The sequence below is a fragment of the Branchiostoma floridae genome, chromosome 17, assembly GCF_000003815.2.
Source record: "Branchiostoma floridae strain S238N-H82 chromosome 17, Bfl_VNyyK, whole genome shotgun sequence".
Taxonomy (NCBI): Eukaryota; Metazoa; Chordata; class Leptocardii; order Amphioxiformes; family Branchiostomatidae; genus Branchiostoma; species Branchiostoma floridae.
The window spans coordinates 7,610,395-7,626,621 of NC_049995.1; the positions used below are offsets into that span (position 1 = coordinate 7,610,395).

The 16,227-nt window shown below is 40.5% G+C and overlaps 1 protein-coding gene across 14 annotated transcripts in view; it reads right to left on the reverse strand.

The window, feature by feature from the left end:
• LOC118404845 (protein kinase C-binding protein 1-like) overlaps positions 1-16,127 on the reverse strand; it is a 31,498-nt gene extending 15,371 nt beyond the window's left edge. For 13 of the 14 annotated variants that reach the window (XM_035804223.1, XM_035804217.1, XM_035804222.1 and 10 more), the window contains exons 1-8: positions 15,798-16,127; positions 14,572-15,070; positions 4,615-4,685; positions 3,962-4,125; positions 3,482-3,625; positions 2,786-2,899; positions 1,616-1,708; positions 53-196 (exon numbers count right to left, since the gene is read on the reverse strand). In XM_035804223.1, the coding sequence (XP_035660116.1) occupies positions 53-196; positions 1,616-1,708; positions 2,786-2,899; positions 3,482-3,625; positions 3,962-4,125; positions 4,615-4,685; positions 14,572-15,056 (1,215 nt within the window). In that variant the 5' untranslated portion in view covers positions 15,057-15,070; positions 15,798-16,127. Of the gene's footprint in view, positions 1-52; positions 197-1,615; positions 1,709-2,785; positions 2,900-3,481; positions 3,626-3,961; positions 4,126-4,614; positions 4,686-6,478; positions 6,592-14,571; positions 15,071-15,797 lie in introns of those variants that run through there. The other variant, XM_035804227.1, reaches the window with a different exon arrangement.
• Between the last annotated feature and the right edge of the window lie 100 nt (positions 16,128-16,227).

Here is a 16,227-nt window from a genome sequence, read left to right on the forward strand (position 1 = left end):
TGGTAGTGCATGCATGCCACCTGGCAGTTCAGACCCAAACTGCAGCCTATACCTCATGTTCACAGATCCTCACAATCATCCTGGCACTGGTTGTGAGCTTGTTGTTAGAGCCATTGAAGATGATACAGTTGTGCAGGATCCACTTGGTGTCAGCAATGAAGGCCTGGGTACACCCATACTTGTTCTTCTTGATGTTCTATAGGAGAAGATATAGCCTGGTTACCAAACCCCAGCCCGATTTCGAGTATCTATCGTGCAGGGGTCTGGACGGATGGCATAGGCCGGGTTCTCAATTTTGCCCCTTAAAGTGGGCAAAAAACTCCACCAATAGAACAGCAGCAGGATCAGCAGGAGGTACTACACCCCTACCATGATTGGTTAAAGACCCCCAACTGTATTTTTTAAATCCATAACAGTGGCCACCAAGTACCTGATTCGCTACTGTGATAGCCTGCTGACCAACTGTGGTGTGTTGTAGCTGGCTACCTGTGGTGTGAGTGGTCATAAATCTTAGGTTCTCCTCCCTCTGATCAAGGGCCTTCGAGAACATTTCTACAGCCATCCTGCCAGACCCCAACACAAAAGATATTTTTGAAAGATATTTTTGAGGTTGGGGTATGGTATCCAGTAGGGCTGGGTATCGGTACAGCGTACCGGTACAAAACCGGTTTTTCTTATTGGACCGGTCCAGAAAAACCGGACCTGAAAAAATTAGGTGGACCGGATGTTGGACCGATTAGAAAATTAACATATTATTTTATCAGGCATTCACACGTTTTGGCGCTTGCAGTTGGAAGAAAATGACAAGAGTGAAGTAGAGTAGAGTTTATAGTAATTTCTACCAAGGTTTACAGTCAATCGTACAGGTGCAGTTAGCATTGTAGGATTTTAAAACGCCAGTGTAAGTCTAATACTCCGCCAAACATATTTCTTTGTAGTGAAATGGACAATTGGTATGAGTCATACTGAATCAGGTCCAGGTTCAGGTCCAGACCTGGACCTGATCCTTTGGACCTGAACCGGACCTGGACCTGAATTTTCTGTACCGGTACCCAGCCCTAGTATCCAGGCTAGAGAAGATAGTGAATTGTTATAAATTCATTCTTTTAAAATTTGAAAATGAACACACTGTCTGTACAGTACTTTAGTTTTCTAGACTCCCATTCAAATTCTTTTTGTTTTATCATTGTACTCATTTATAACGTGGCAATGAACAATTCATTTAAGAGAAGATAAACAAAAATCAGCTCTAGGCGGTTACTAGTATTCCTAACATTAACAACCTGACATTAATGTGAGGGTGTTTGCATGAGTCATCTTGGCTCTCAACTCCAACACCACTGGAACCAGGCAATACCATACTTTCAATTCTCCAAGTATCCTATTACACCACTTCTATCTTATATCCTGCCAGCATGCCACTCTGAAACATTGTGGACGCACACCAAGACAAACAAACAAACACATCAACTAATAACAATGCCTTACAACACCACTGGACCCAAGACAAACCATACTTCCAATTCTCTAAGTATCCTATTACACCACTCCCACCTTCCAACAATATTCACAACACACCAACTGATTACAATGAATAAAAGTCAATGGTGCCCACCTTCTCCAGAGTGCTGAGGTCCATAGGATGGAAAATGTACTCCCTGTAGTTTGGGGCCTGTTCGGGGTCTACTGGGTTCTGAAATGGCTCGGCCTGAGGGGAAAGGTAGCAGCACATTCAGCCACAAGCATTACCATATACTCATTAGTATCTGAAAAGACGCTGACTGCTTTATGCAAAATACTGTAAATGCATTTAAGTTTGCGGGGATTGAATTTCGCGGTAGTGGGAAAAGGGATTTTTCGCAGTGGATTTAAGTTCACGGTAACACCATAGACTGCAGTCAAATACCATGATAAAAAATATTAATCCACCGCGAACATTTCTGCATTTATAGTACATACCTTTGTAGATGAATGCTGTTTTTGTTTAATGTCAATTTATGATAAAGCAAAGCAAGCAAGGAGGGAATATGAAAGCAAAAAAGAAAAGGGAGAGATAGAAAAAAAACAAAAGTACAAAGAGGGAAAGAAAAAGAAAGAGAACATAATGAAGTTGATACTGCTTCCAAATGATAATAATTACAAACGAAAAGATGTCTAAAACTGCAATGTCAAATCAATGAACTTATAATACTGAAATCTTGTAATACTTGTGGTAGTTTTACTTTCAAAGTTTTTACAGTGAACTTGAAACAGTGAAATCAGGAACTACTATTCATTTCCATTTTCACTCCTGTAAGTTACAGAGTTGATACAGAACTGGTGCATTTCCAACTGTAATACATATTTTCATGGGTTGGTAAGAAATTCAATAACATGGTAAATTCCGTATCACCCACGGTTGCAATCCATCCTTGGGCAATACGGAAGGATTCATGTTGTACAACAAAAAGGCAAATGTTTGTGGCAATTTGATTTTGAGGTACAGAGAAAATTGATAGTTTTGGGGTGCTTTCAAGTTCGCAGTTCAAAGTGCCATGCAAGGTTTTATTGTTGAATGGGAAATGTTTGCAGTAGGTTTATGTGATTATGTATGTGATGAAATCCAACAAAACAATCATAGCACAGTCACAGTCATTACAGAAGAACTTTTATGTGCTTCACAAGACAATGCATTTTCCACATTTTCCAACCAGAGCATACGATTTCAGGAAGTAAATTGTACTATAAAAAATACCAAGTGAAATAAATTACATTTGTATACAGTTAGAATAATAGAGATACTGACCCCTGAATGTTTCATCCTCTGCAGTGAGTGCAGCAGTAGTTTGGACAGTTGTTCTACAGACACCATCCCCATGGCCTTGGACTGGGTATCCACACACTCTGCTGACATGATTTTCTACAGGGATCAACAGTAACACACAGACTATTGAGAATTTTTTTACATGTAAATTCAAACCAAAAAAGGAGCAATGAAATATACCAAATAAACTGTTCAAGTAAACATATCTTAAGGTTCAACCAACTCGTGCAAAGAAAAAAAAACTATCCATATGAATTTTTTACATAAACATCTAAATGGGTCTAGTTTACTCTCTGACATGTATCAACTTTCTACAAACGTTATAAAATTATGCATGGGTTACTAGAAGCTTTCCAGAAATGGTTATATCTAAATACAGTAAAAAAGGGGGAGGATTCTATTTCTTAGTAAATTTGGCCAGAGCTAACAATACCAGCCTGAATTTGTCTACTTTGCAAAATTACAAAATCATTTATACTCAATAAATATACCTACTACCTCTAGGTTTGATGCTGCAGTGTAATACATTGTGGGGACATGTCAAAGTTGAAGGCCCCTGTGATGAAAACAAAACATGCCTATACAGTTTACAAGTTAGGGGCCTTCGCCTTTGACCTTCCGCAGTTAAAACCATGACCCAACTTATAACAAGTTGCTCGTGGGTAACCTCTGACCCACCTCACACGCAGGACAGACCCAGTCTCCATCAGGCTCCTGGGTCAGTTTGAGGCAGCGGGTGTGGTACACCCGGGGGCAAAGTTCACAGCACAACACCGACCCCTCCCGATGACACAGCCAACAGTAGAAGTCATTCCTGGAGTCCTACAGGTCAGAGGACAAAGGTTACATAGTTCAAAGGGCAGCAAAATCAGGAAGAACATTCTGTTTTTTAAATGTTTGTATGCTACCTCTTTTGTGAACAATTTTTGATTTTATGATTATTTCCTTTTAAGATCCATTACTTAAAGTGATTAAATACATAAAAAGATGTCATTATCCAATTTCAATTCAAAAAGTAAGCAAACACTGCGAGGCATGCAACCCCCTAGCAGTTTCTTTCAAACTGCAGCATTTTTTCAAGCATGTGAATCCTATGCAAGAAACTAACCTTACTCATTTACAAACAACAAATAAAAAGAATTCTGAACAGTTGCTCACTTTGTCCTGGTTGATTGGAGGGGGAGGTTTGGTATATGGAGACGACGGTCGCTTCTTTTTCTTCTTGGCACTTTTGGAATGATTCCTGTCCTGGCTCCTCCCCTCTCCGCTCTCCTCAGGTGGACTCTTCCGCTTCAAACTGTCATGGCTGCCACCAGGGGATTCTGGGAAATCACATAAATTTTTTAGTGTTTAACTGCTCAATATCACATTGATATATGTTATATGTTGATAATTGTCTGAACAAAAACTAAAAATGCTTTTTTGAGTTCGCAGTGATTGAATTTAAGTAGAGAATAGAGTGTTAACGGTGGATAAACATTCATGACAGCGTCATATAGTCACAAATAGACATATTGTACAGTGACGGAAACACAGCTTAAGTAGTAAAGCAGTCACTGTGAAAACTATGAACATAAAACCACCATAAAATTTCCAAGTATGAGTTGTGTACCAAAAGGTTCAGTATGTTTTATGGTATAAAGATGTTTTGTGACTGAGCAAGTTTGTAGCCAAAATCAGTCTTTTTGGGGAAAAGCCATTGCCTGTAGAATTTTAGACAACTTGCAAACTAGCATACGAGAGTATAATCTTTCAAGCCTGGAAGAAACATACTTATAAAGGTCAACAAAACAAACCATGTAGTTACTGACCTTTTGGCCTCTTGTTTTGACCCTCCATCTTGCTCAGCTGGGCTACAGCATTCTTTATCTCCTGTTTAGTTCTGTATGGAAGGTACAAATATATACATATAAGCGAGAAAACAGAAAGCGACAAACCTATAACACACCTAAAATAGTACCTCTGGTTTCATTGAGGTTAAAGTAGCTGATCAGAAGATAGAGTATTTCCACCTAAAAAGTCATTAAGGGGTCATTGGGAGATTCTAACACAAAGTGGGGGAATTAGGATATGTAATGTAGGCTGAGGGTCAGACTGTTTCCAAGGCATATGTTACAAAAAGGTCTCTGCTGGCTGGCTGACCCATGTATAATTTCTTGACATGTATTCAATACAATCTATAGAAGGTTTTCTACAACAGATTATGATCACTGAATGAAGGATTCCTGTCCCTTCTTCAAATTTGAAACGGCAAAGCCCTTTTAAGATTAAGACAAGAAACTGGTCCAACCGACATGCCTACTTCTATATCTTTACCCCTTGCTAGGGGTACATGTTGAAATTATTGCAGTGGTTATTATATGTTCCAGTTATCATGGTAACCTCTTCACCAAATACTTAAAACAACTGCAAAGATGCTTGTTGACCTGCCTATCCCCAACCTCTTTCATATGTATTACTACTACTAAAAACCATTGAAAACATTTCATTTTATCCTATAAAATTCTAATTCCCAAAAACTTAAAGGCATTACAGTAAATGGTGTTTTAACTTCCCTTGTTAACAATCATAACAAAGTCACCAGGGGGGATCCTATGGCATACATGTAACTCAGGTCTGTAAAATCTGACAGTCATGTCCTGAGGGCAAAACCATTACAACCAACATGACATACCTGTAAAATCTATACAAATGTAAAACTGCTTGTTATATACACTGTAGCTTATTGTACAGGTATATCAAACCAATCAACATAAAATTTACTTTATGTTACGTCGTCCCAAACTTGCGAACACACACTGTAACAAGATGGTGGGAATAGCAATAATGTCCCAGCCTTTGTTGTTTCTGTCTCTCTCTGTAAAATGGTGTGTAACCAAGGAAGTGCTCTCAATCCAGTTTTAGCTCACTGAAGAGCTAGTTTTCCACTGGTCATGACAGAGAGGACAGATGCTATATATGTACAGTATTTACAGGTTCATATATTGTACAGGGGAAATTTCCTTTTCGACAAGCACAATATAAACAGTGGAAAACGGCTTAAAGTACACATGCATGTTGAGTGAGCGACACAGCCGGAATCGAACTCACAGCTTCTAGTTCCAGAATCAGGGACGCTAACCACTGGACTACGCACACTACGCCATAGTAGTTGCACAAAGAGATTTGTATGGCAGCCTAGCATTAGTAACTGGGATGGTGCAACACAGCTGCAGATAGAACGATAATATATTATGGATGTGGGAAATACGTCTGAAATGGTGACGAGCAGAGGATGAGTGGGGATACGTCCAATTGTTAAGAGGTTGTGGTCACAATTCCAGTGACTTATCATCACTTAGGTCTGCTGTATGTCAAAACCCTGAAACAAAGTGATGTCAAATCTCACAGGGTTCAAATCCTGGATAGTCTCTATCCTGCAAAATCATAATCAACTCATCAAAAATAAGAAATACAGCCAACCACAAGGCATCTCCAGTTGTTCAATGTGTTCAATCTAAACATGTATTTAGTGCACAACTTATAGTCAAATCTAAATTCCTATATGACTTAAATATATGTATATATCAGCAAACGTATACTACAGGATAGGCTTTGTCTACATATCAAATATAAGTACGTTGTATACCAGCATTGCCCTTACAACAATACTTCATGAACTTCCAGTTAGAATACCTGATAGTGAAAGAACCCCTTCATACACATGCCAGACAACATGGCTACCACACTGAACTCCTCTCCTCCTGTCCAACACTGCTGCCAATCATGTGACTTGCTGGCCTCTGATTGGCTGACTCCTCAACTGAGTTAAACCAGCCCAGGGACTGTAGATCAGGGCAAACTACACAACATGGAACTCAGCCAATAGTCTAGAAAAGACAAAGCATCAGACGTGATTGTTTCTCTGTAACTTGTAGGAAATTTTGTCGTTATCAGTAAAATTAAGGGACCAGCATAAAATGCATTGAGGTCACATAGCATGGGTATGTATTAGGGCTGGGTACCGGTACAGAAACTTCAGGTCCAGGTCCGGTTCAGGTCCAGAGGATCAGGTCCAGGTCCGGACCTGAACCTGGACCTGATTCAGTATGACGCATAGCAATGGTCCATTTCACTACAAAGAAATCCGTTTGGTGCAGTATTAGGCTTACACTGGCGTTTTAAAATCCTACAACGTTATTTGCACATATGCGATTTTGGCTGTAAAACTTGGTAGAAATTACTATAAACTCTACTCTACTTCACTCTTGTTATTTTCTTCCACCTGCAAGCGCCAAAACGTGTGAATGCCTGATTAAATAATCTGTTAATTTTCTAATCAGTATATATAATACATATATATATATATATATATATGTATAAATATATATATTATATAGGTTCTTCCTGTGATATACTTAGTAAAAGCACAGTGATACAAGGAAACATTAGTAAATCAAATGAGTACAAACAATACATGTTTGACGTCGATGAAGGTTAGAAATCTATAGCTAGGTATTAAGATTCGCCAAATAAAATACCCTTTAGCAAACCTGTAAATATTGCATCAAGGAAGAAGTTTGTCGGTGACCTTGATTTAACTACTATGTAAATGTTGTAGGGTTGGCAGGTTTACCTGTACTTATATGTATGTATTAGTATAATGTGATCATACTAACCACCTGTCAAATATACTGTAATTCCTGATTTTTATGTGGGCGAAGCCACACATATAGTTTTCTTACAAGTATTTCACCGGAAATCAGAAACAAATGGAAGCCTCCATGTACTCCATGTTTCAAGCTTTTTGATTGGCCTAAAGTCGCACTTTCTCGGTTGTACGTCAGAGGTGAACCTATCAACGCGCAGGACACAATCGGCATCCATTTTGATAATAGCCAATCAAAACTCAGAAAAATGGAAGCTGTTAGCAAATACTCCGCGTTCCCAGCTTTTTGATTGGCCTAAATTCAGACTGTCTCGGGTGTACGTCAGAGCTGGACCTATCAACGCAGAGAACACAAAATGTCATTCGGCATCCAGTTTTATAATAGCAGCTGAGACGCGGCAGTAAATCGGCCATGCATTCGACCAAACAGGCGCTCAAGGAAGAAGTTGCCCGCCACGGAATGAACAAGATTGATAAATTTGCACAGATTAACATTATCTTCAGAAAATGGGACCTTGGTTGGAATCTTGCAAATTAAACAGTGAACGGACGTGTTCAAGCTACGCATTGCATTTGTATACATGTACCTGTTAAAATGCCGGCAATAACGTTACGGCAAACTTGGCCGAATGGCTAAAGCACCAGCTACGTGTGCGCTTTTTTCGCTAGGTCAACCCTGGTTCGATTCCGGGCGGGAACAACTTTCTTTTAGTTGTCCTTTTTTTTTTTCTTTTTTGATATTTACAACAATTTTATCTTGCAAACAGAGCATCGTTCAGTTTACACGCCTTTTTATTTATCTTTTAATTGCCCTCAAAAGACTGCGTTTAAACGGTCGGACGGTCCATGTGGGGAGGGGGGGCTCGTCAACGCCTCGGACCATACCGGCAGCCAAATACTGTATCGTCGATGTCTGTCGCTTGCGGCGTTAAGTCAAATTTGGAATGGAGGCTACGGTACGGTACCGGACCTGAACCTGATCATGAATTTCAGCTTTATAATTGCTACACAGCACAACCCGTGACGTCAGGTAAAGGCCGAGAATAGGGGTGAACCGAGAATACGGGGCACCTACTGGCAATTACTATTGTGTGTAAGATAGTTTGACTTAAACTTCAAAAAAGGCCACGGGAAAGACTTGCTGCATTTTCGCGAAAATGTTGTCATTCTAGTTGTTTCTTTTCTTGCGATTTTTCCTTTCTTTTCCCTTCGCCCACATCCTGCATTTTTTTCAAAAATGTTGCCTTTCTAGTTTCAATGTACTTTTATGTTCACGGTTTTCACAGTGACAACTGTAACGTGAACTTATCATTACCGATAACAAATAATTCGTCTTAGTGACAATAACAAATAATTCATTCACCGTGAACATCTAGTTCTGAGAACAAGTTAAATTTTCTCAGACCGTGAAAGTTTGGTACTGAGAAGACAAAGTGAATTACAGTACTACTGTAGTAGAAGCCAGTTAACTGCACAACAGGTAATTGCACACTTCTGTTAATTGCACGAAGTCCCCAAATCCCGCTTAATAACTTCACTTTGTTGCACCATTCGGATATTTGCACGAAATGCACTGGCAAATGGGATGTGCAATTAAGCGGCTTCTACTGTAGAATACTATCAAGTAAAGAAACCATGTCTTCCAGAGAGCTCTTGTGGAGGTGTCAATCAAACAACATGAAGGCTTCTGATTGGCTGACAGCCTTTGAGCTGTTGGATCCTGGGTAATTCTGGAATGGAGGAGGTCAGTACACCAGGGCACAGTGTGTCTAGACACAAGGTAAAACAGCAGAGAAAAAGGGGCCATAGGGTTGGACAAGTTTTCTAAAATTGACTTGTCCTATCGGGCAAGTACGTACTTAAAAAATTTACTTGCCCGAACCAACTTTTTACTTGCCCGAAATCTAAATGACATTTTTTTATGTATATTCATGGCCTTCAAATTCAATGGAATTTTTGTTATTGGCTCTATTTTCTGTGTTAATCATTGCTTGATGCCATGACTTTGAAAAGTAGCAAGTACATCAAAATCTCACTCAATGGAGAAAAGCTAACTTGTCCGATCGGGCAAGTGGGGAAGGACATGCACTTGCCCGATTGGCATTTTCACTTGCCCGGGACTATAGGGCTAGTGGACTTGTTTATCCCTGAGGGGCAGTTGTTTGGGTATCACAAATCACAGGATTTGACTGAGTGATTGCAGTCTTTTCAATCTATACTCTGTTACTATTTCAGCTTTGTTGATTATCTGGAATACAACCTTTAAACAAGTCATTAGGCACTACCGGTAATGCAATGTGGCTATATCAGTATAAACCATTCCAATACTGATGAGTCATGCATACTTGTTCAAACAGTCTAACAATTATCTATCTACTGCCTACCACTGTAAATGCATTCAAGTTCGCTGAGATTTAATTTTGCAGTAGCGGGAAAATAGACTTTTTGCAGTGGTTTAAATTTCGTGTTAGCACCCGATGCACTGTAGTCTCTTACTGCCATGGAACAATGTTCGCGGCGGATTTAAATTCGCGGTGAAGCGGCCGCCGCGAAAACCATGATGATTATACCACCGCAAAAGTTTATGCATTTACAGTATACTATACACGGAAAGTGTAGTCCTGACCTACAGATAACAAGAAATCTAAATTAAGAACCCATTCTAGAATTTGCAAACCTCAGTTTTGCCAAAAGCCAGTTGACCAATTTTGTAAAACAAAGGTCCTGGACTGATTAATATCATTCAGGCATTTTACCATGAATCTCTTCATGTCCCAAATCATATAACACTATCATAAATCTAAATGTGCATGTATTGATAATGCGACTGATGTCAATCTTACTCTAGCGTATTCTGGCCCTGCATATCTACATTGTTTTTTGTTCCACCCACAATCTAGACAACCATCTACATGTATAACGATGACCTTCACCATTTTACTTAGTGTGTCCTTTAGGAAGGTTAGAAAGGGCTATAAATAAACTTCTATCTCCGGAACCGGGAAGGTTTTGTTAAAATGGAGGATAGAATTTTTTTTTCAAATCACTGTTTTCTTGTCTTTCTTGTTTCACACTAAGATAAAGCCAGTATCAAGGAAATGTAAGAATTTGTTTGTGGGTCTCACAAAGTAATAGCTGGGGAAACAGAGCTAGTTAAATTGTCTGACCATTTTTAATAATAAGACTTGCAAAGGTATCACTATCACACATATTTACAGGTGGCTTGCTTTGGGTACTGAGTACTAGTATTACTGACTCGATCAACATGTTTGACAGGTTACACATATGTTTGACTGGATCACATATAAATGTTCCAAACTGTAAAACAATTTGCTTGTGAACCCCGGGGCCTGACTGTCCTTTCATCATTCTTTTTCATCAGCTTGATCGATCATCCTATGCATTCAGCATTAGCTTGGAAATGGGCGGTAACATACATGTCTTGCTGTTATAGTAGAGTTCAGATTTTTTGTCCGTCCCAACAAGCAAATTTCGGTCCCAGGACGGACAGACAGGTCTTGGAGACAGCCCCGGTTCTGTAGCGCTGTACTGCTTGTTTTTCCAACTTAATAATATGCAGAGATTCCTGTATTTGGAACACTTAGAACTGCGTGTATCTCCAGTTACATGTAAGAGTACTGACTGCGCTGTAGGCATACCATGCTTGTATAAGCCAAGGAGGTTGAATTCGGGAAAGGGGGAGGGGGGCTTGTCAGCCATTATGACCTGGATATTGGTTGGAAACCCAGTCAGCTATATTGAAGATTGAGACTCAATGGAAAAGCCATTAATAAAACTGTATGCTGGAAGGTCACAATAGATGTAACAGTATGTTATCAGTTGATTCCATGGAAAATTCTCTTGTTCCTTGATTCCCTAGAAAAGAAAGAGAGAGAAAACACTTGTAGAAACCCTTGACAGGGCCTCTAATGGTTATGTAGTCAGACAGACCTCTGTGGATACATGTATAGATAGACGCCACAAGTCATGGCCTTAAATTCACCTCGTAGGATGGAGCAGTATTAGCTTGACCCATACAGGCTGACTGCCTGGGAGTTGAGAGAGGAATAGAAAATAAGTTGTCAAGTGTTGTGATGCCGTCTGTGTTGTGAATCAACTGAAAATGCACAGCAAATGCACCGGTTTCACAGACATCCCCTGAAAATGATAACAAGGGTGTTAGAGAAAAATAGGGATGAGCATTACCTACATGTAGCCTCATGAGATTGAAAGACCAGTCGTATCTGAGTCGATGCGATAATTTTTTTTTTCTCTCTTCATCTGTACTTATCCAACTCACCTGTCAATCATTTGACATGGCGAGTCCTGATTGGCTGAATCGTGCAGGGGGGAGCAACATGGCCTGTGGTTAGTTCAATCTTACTGAGATATGTTAAATGATGCGGGAGCATCATTAAGCGTTGCGGGGGGGATGGTGTAGCAAGTCTGTTATTACGTTGGGCGGCCCAGGGGGTCACGTGGTGAGAGCACGTGACCATGGGCGCGCCCTGACGTCAGCTAGGCCACGCCCCGCAGCGCTCGCGTAAGCTCCGCCTCCAATTGATGTAATATAAGACGCGGTACGCGCTAGTTAGACTAGAAGCAGACCCAGGGACAAGGACATCCGCACCTTCCGCCGCCGTAGTTTAGTTAACCGGGTTAGTTAGTATCATCCGCCGCAACTCTGTCCAGGTATCGTATCTTGTATCACTTGTATTAGTTGTAGTATTATATCATCACATCCGTTCACTTGCCTAAACTGTATACAATCGGTCGTAGTAATAAAGATCACATCAAACTGTACACTGAACCCTGGTCCTTGGCTATATTGGTGAGAGTGCATAGCATAGATGCGTCACCTTGACGTATAGGTAAATGCCCAAATCCTACCACTAAGACCAAATGTTACAATGGGAACAGAAACCTAAATTGTGGGGACAAAATTCTAAAAATAATCCTGATTATTTCTTGCACTGGCAGCTTTAAAAAGGATTAGTTCAGTAAGCCATGGGCACTCCTGGAAAAGGCACCATATTTCTTGGATAAGCTCAGTCCATGTTCACCATTTTGACTATAATCCAAAGGTTCTGGCAAACATCCAAAGCACACATTTGTATCTACCAGTGGTGTTTTGCTGCTCATAATGGTGCATTTACTAGTACAGTACATGTATAACACATTGGTGAAACAAAATCCAAGCATAAAATGGTCTACATTTTACAGATCTGGCTATAGGAAGTTATATACATAGTACACAAATATATATATATTGAAATTATTTTGTACAGTACCATTCAAGACAAACCTTGACTGAGTGAAAAACATGTCTTGATTATTTGATATACATGTACACTTATTACTTAAACAGAAGCAGAACTGAAAATAATTCCAACTTTGCCACACCTAAAACTAAAAACATACATATCTATGAAAGAGGAATAAACCAACCAGTCAAACGATCCTATAGACTCGCCCTATGTCAACCACTGGGAGGCAGATTTTCAGCCATTTTTTTTTGTGTCCATATGGGCATGTATTAGGGCTGTCTCCAGGACCCATTCTTCCATCCTGGGATGGAAATTTACTTGTTGGGGGGACAAAAATTCCATACCATCCATCCAAAATGCCTGAACTTCAGTTGACATGAAATTGATGAAAATATTAAAGCTTAAAATTAGATTTAATTCTGAAAATCAACAACATGAAATCCCAAACAATGAGTGGGTGGAAAAAATCATGAGCTGGACACAGTCCTGGCATGTATTCAACAACGGACGAGAGAGGATGGCATAGCTGCCATATTGTTTTGCCATGTATTCAATATATTACATTATGCTGCTTTGAAGATTGACCTACATGTATATTACTTAAGTTATTAGGATGCTGGAATTAAAGGGAAATTTTATTGGTCTACTAAGCATTCATTCTTTTACTAGTAATTATAAGTCATTCCTAAAATGACTAAAATCATGCCACGTCAAAGTAATTTTTCCAGCAATTTGTAGCTTGAAGATTCTCTGGTTGGATTTGTATGTGTTATGGATTTTATTTTGCACAGGTGAATTTTCCAACACAAGTGGCTCAATTGGCTTCCACAAAAGGGCTATCACTGAGGGTAATGTAGAATACATGTGTACACCATGCTGTATTCTATATTCACTACATACCTGGGCTGCGATAATGTTTGATACATGAGTGTTCCAGACCAAGTGATAACTTGGGTTATCACAAGGGCTTCTAGCGTTATCACACTGCCACAGGCCTCTATTATCTATAGAATAATAATTTGTTACTGCAGCCTAGGTATGACATTTATGTAAAAAGTACAGGAAACTGGTGGTCATCATAGTCTAGATGGGATTTAATTACTACTTTGGTCAATGGGAAAAATAAGCTAAAGGTCCACCAAAAATTGACCACAATGGTCATGTGGTCATTTAAATGCAGAGATAGTCAAGGTTTGATGGTCTATAGGTCTGTCACACTGCGACTTTTACAGCTGTATAATATGTATACTAAGTGTTTACATCACCTGATCTGTCAAATAGTTGTAAACAATTGGGGGGGGGGGGTAGAATTCACCTCAAACGGGGGTCATATACACAACCAATGTGCATGTGTACTTGAAAACAATGCAAGATGCTGTCACCACAAAAGTCCACATGCCCTCTGTTTGTACAGTGCTACCTACGACATTGCATGATTATTGTAAATTAGAACAATCATCCCAGGACAATAAGACATGATAAAAGATTGAAGAAATTCAGAAAGGAAATTCAGAAAGAAAATTCAAATCCAACTCTTCTGATACCAAAACTCCCCTGGCAAATTATTCTCCCTATGATAGCCAGCGTAGTCAGTTTGATAGAGCCTAGCCGAACACCCTGCAGTTGCGCCTACATATCCAACTAATTTCTGACTGGGGCACAAGTCACAGTAAGTTAGTAAGGTACTCTCCAAGTAGAGGTTGGTGGGGAAAATCATGACCTATTCCTTATATGCTGTGTTTTGGTGGGGATAGCTGATAGAAAAATATGGCATATAAGGAAAAGGTCACGATTTTCACCGTCATCTTCTGCTTGGAGAACAGTAAGGTACCTAGCTTGTGTGCCACACATACCGTGCAATAGCAGCTCGATTGCTCCTTCTAACCGTGCCATCCTCCTGGCCCCCTGGGGTTACAGTCCCCTGGGGTGGGGTTGTTATGCCTTGGGATGGTGGGCTGCCCTTCTGCAGCAGTGGTGTCATCCCCTGGGGTGGTGGTGTTGTCCCCTGGGGTGGTGGTGTTGTCCCCTGGGGTGGTGCTGTTACCCCCTGGGTCTGTGGTCTGGCCCTGTGGTGTGATGGTGTCTCTTTGTGCAATGTCCTTGCCCCTGGGGGTGGTGATGATGCCCCTTGGGGTGGTGGGGTTGTTTTTTTCATGGATGTCTCCAGGAACTGCGTTTCTGATTGAGTTTCAACAACAGAAGACCGTTGAGCTGAAACACCTGGGCTATGAGGCTGTGCCATCCCCAGGGGTGGTGGGATTTCCCCCTGGGGTGGGGGAGATTCCTGAGGGGCCGGTGGTGGGGTGGTACGTCCGGATGCAGCAGCACCATCAGCCATGGATGCTGTATCACCTGATGGGGGGGAGAAATGGATTGTGGCATTAATATATTATATGGTGCCGAACATCCAAGATGGCGGTACGGTAGTTTGAACAGTGAGGAATATTTGTAACAGGTCGCGTTGTGGAGTACTTAGGGCTTTATGAAGATGGCAAACAGCAGTAGGTAAGACTTCAGGGAAGACAGGGACGTGCAGAAAACCAGAGGAAAAGGGTATCTTCATACGGCGGATACGCAAAGACCATTATCGCAAATGGGGTTTTCCTCATCTAGGCAGGAAAACACTACAACAGTACAAGTAAATACGTCTTCAGAGCCTAGTTGCCTCAGCTATCATATTATGTGTTTGGCTGATACGAGACAGAGGTTCGCCAGGCCTCCATCCGGCCGATTTGTACAGTAGTGAATCACCAACTCAAGGCAGAACGATTTGTTCTGTTCTGTTCTGTTTGCATACCGGGGCATGGGAAACTCATTTTCAAAAGGTGTGGTGGGTTCTTTAACGTGTGAATGCAGTGTTGACTCTTCTCTCTATAAGGTCCACCTAGCCATATTTGTCTTATGTTGTCCACATACTATAGGCTGACCAGTGACTGGAGCCAGGGGGCTACCCACATGTAAATTTTAGATGGTTGGGGTAGGTGGCAAAATCTATGTAGAGAAAAGCTCAAAAGCTTAACCTCCTTGGCTCAACCAAGGGTTTCTTCTCATCATTTGAGACTTCAGAGTTCATTCTCACCTGTGGAGGTACCTGTGAGAAGTTTGACCGTCAGATAATGGCCGCAGGTGGTCGGAGAGACACTTCAAAACTCCCACACTTTCTGCACATCCCACACACTTCTGCCATCTTGGGGCGTTGCAACTTGCAGGGGGGCTAAGTTTCTAGGGCTAAATTCTTTTTCATCAAAAAACAATATCAAATCAAAACTAGGCAAAATATTGTTAGCATTTCAATATTAGTCTTAAAAATATATACTTTGTTGTAATTTTTACTTTTTACGGGAGAAAAATGACATTTTATAAAGTAGATGATCAATCGTCACCCCTTTTAATTTAAGCTCGTCCAAGTGCAGGAAATCACCTTTTCGTCACTACCCCGACTGTTATACCAATCTAACCAATCAGCAGTGAGGCTACAGACATCTAACCAATCAAAACTGACTATTTTC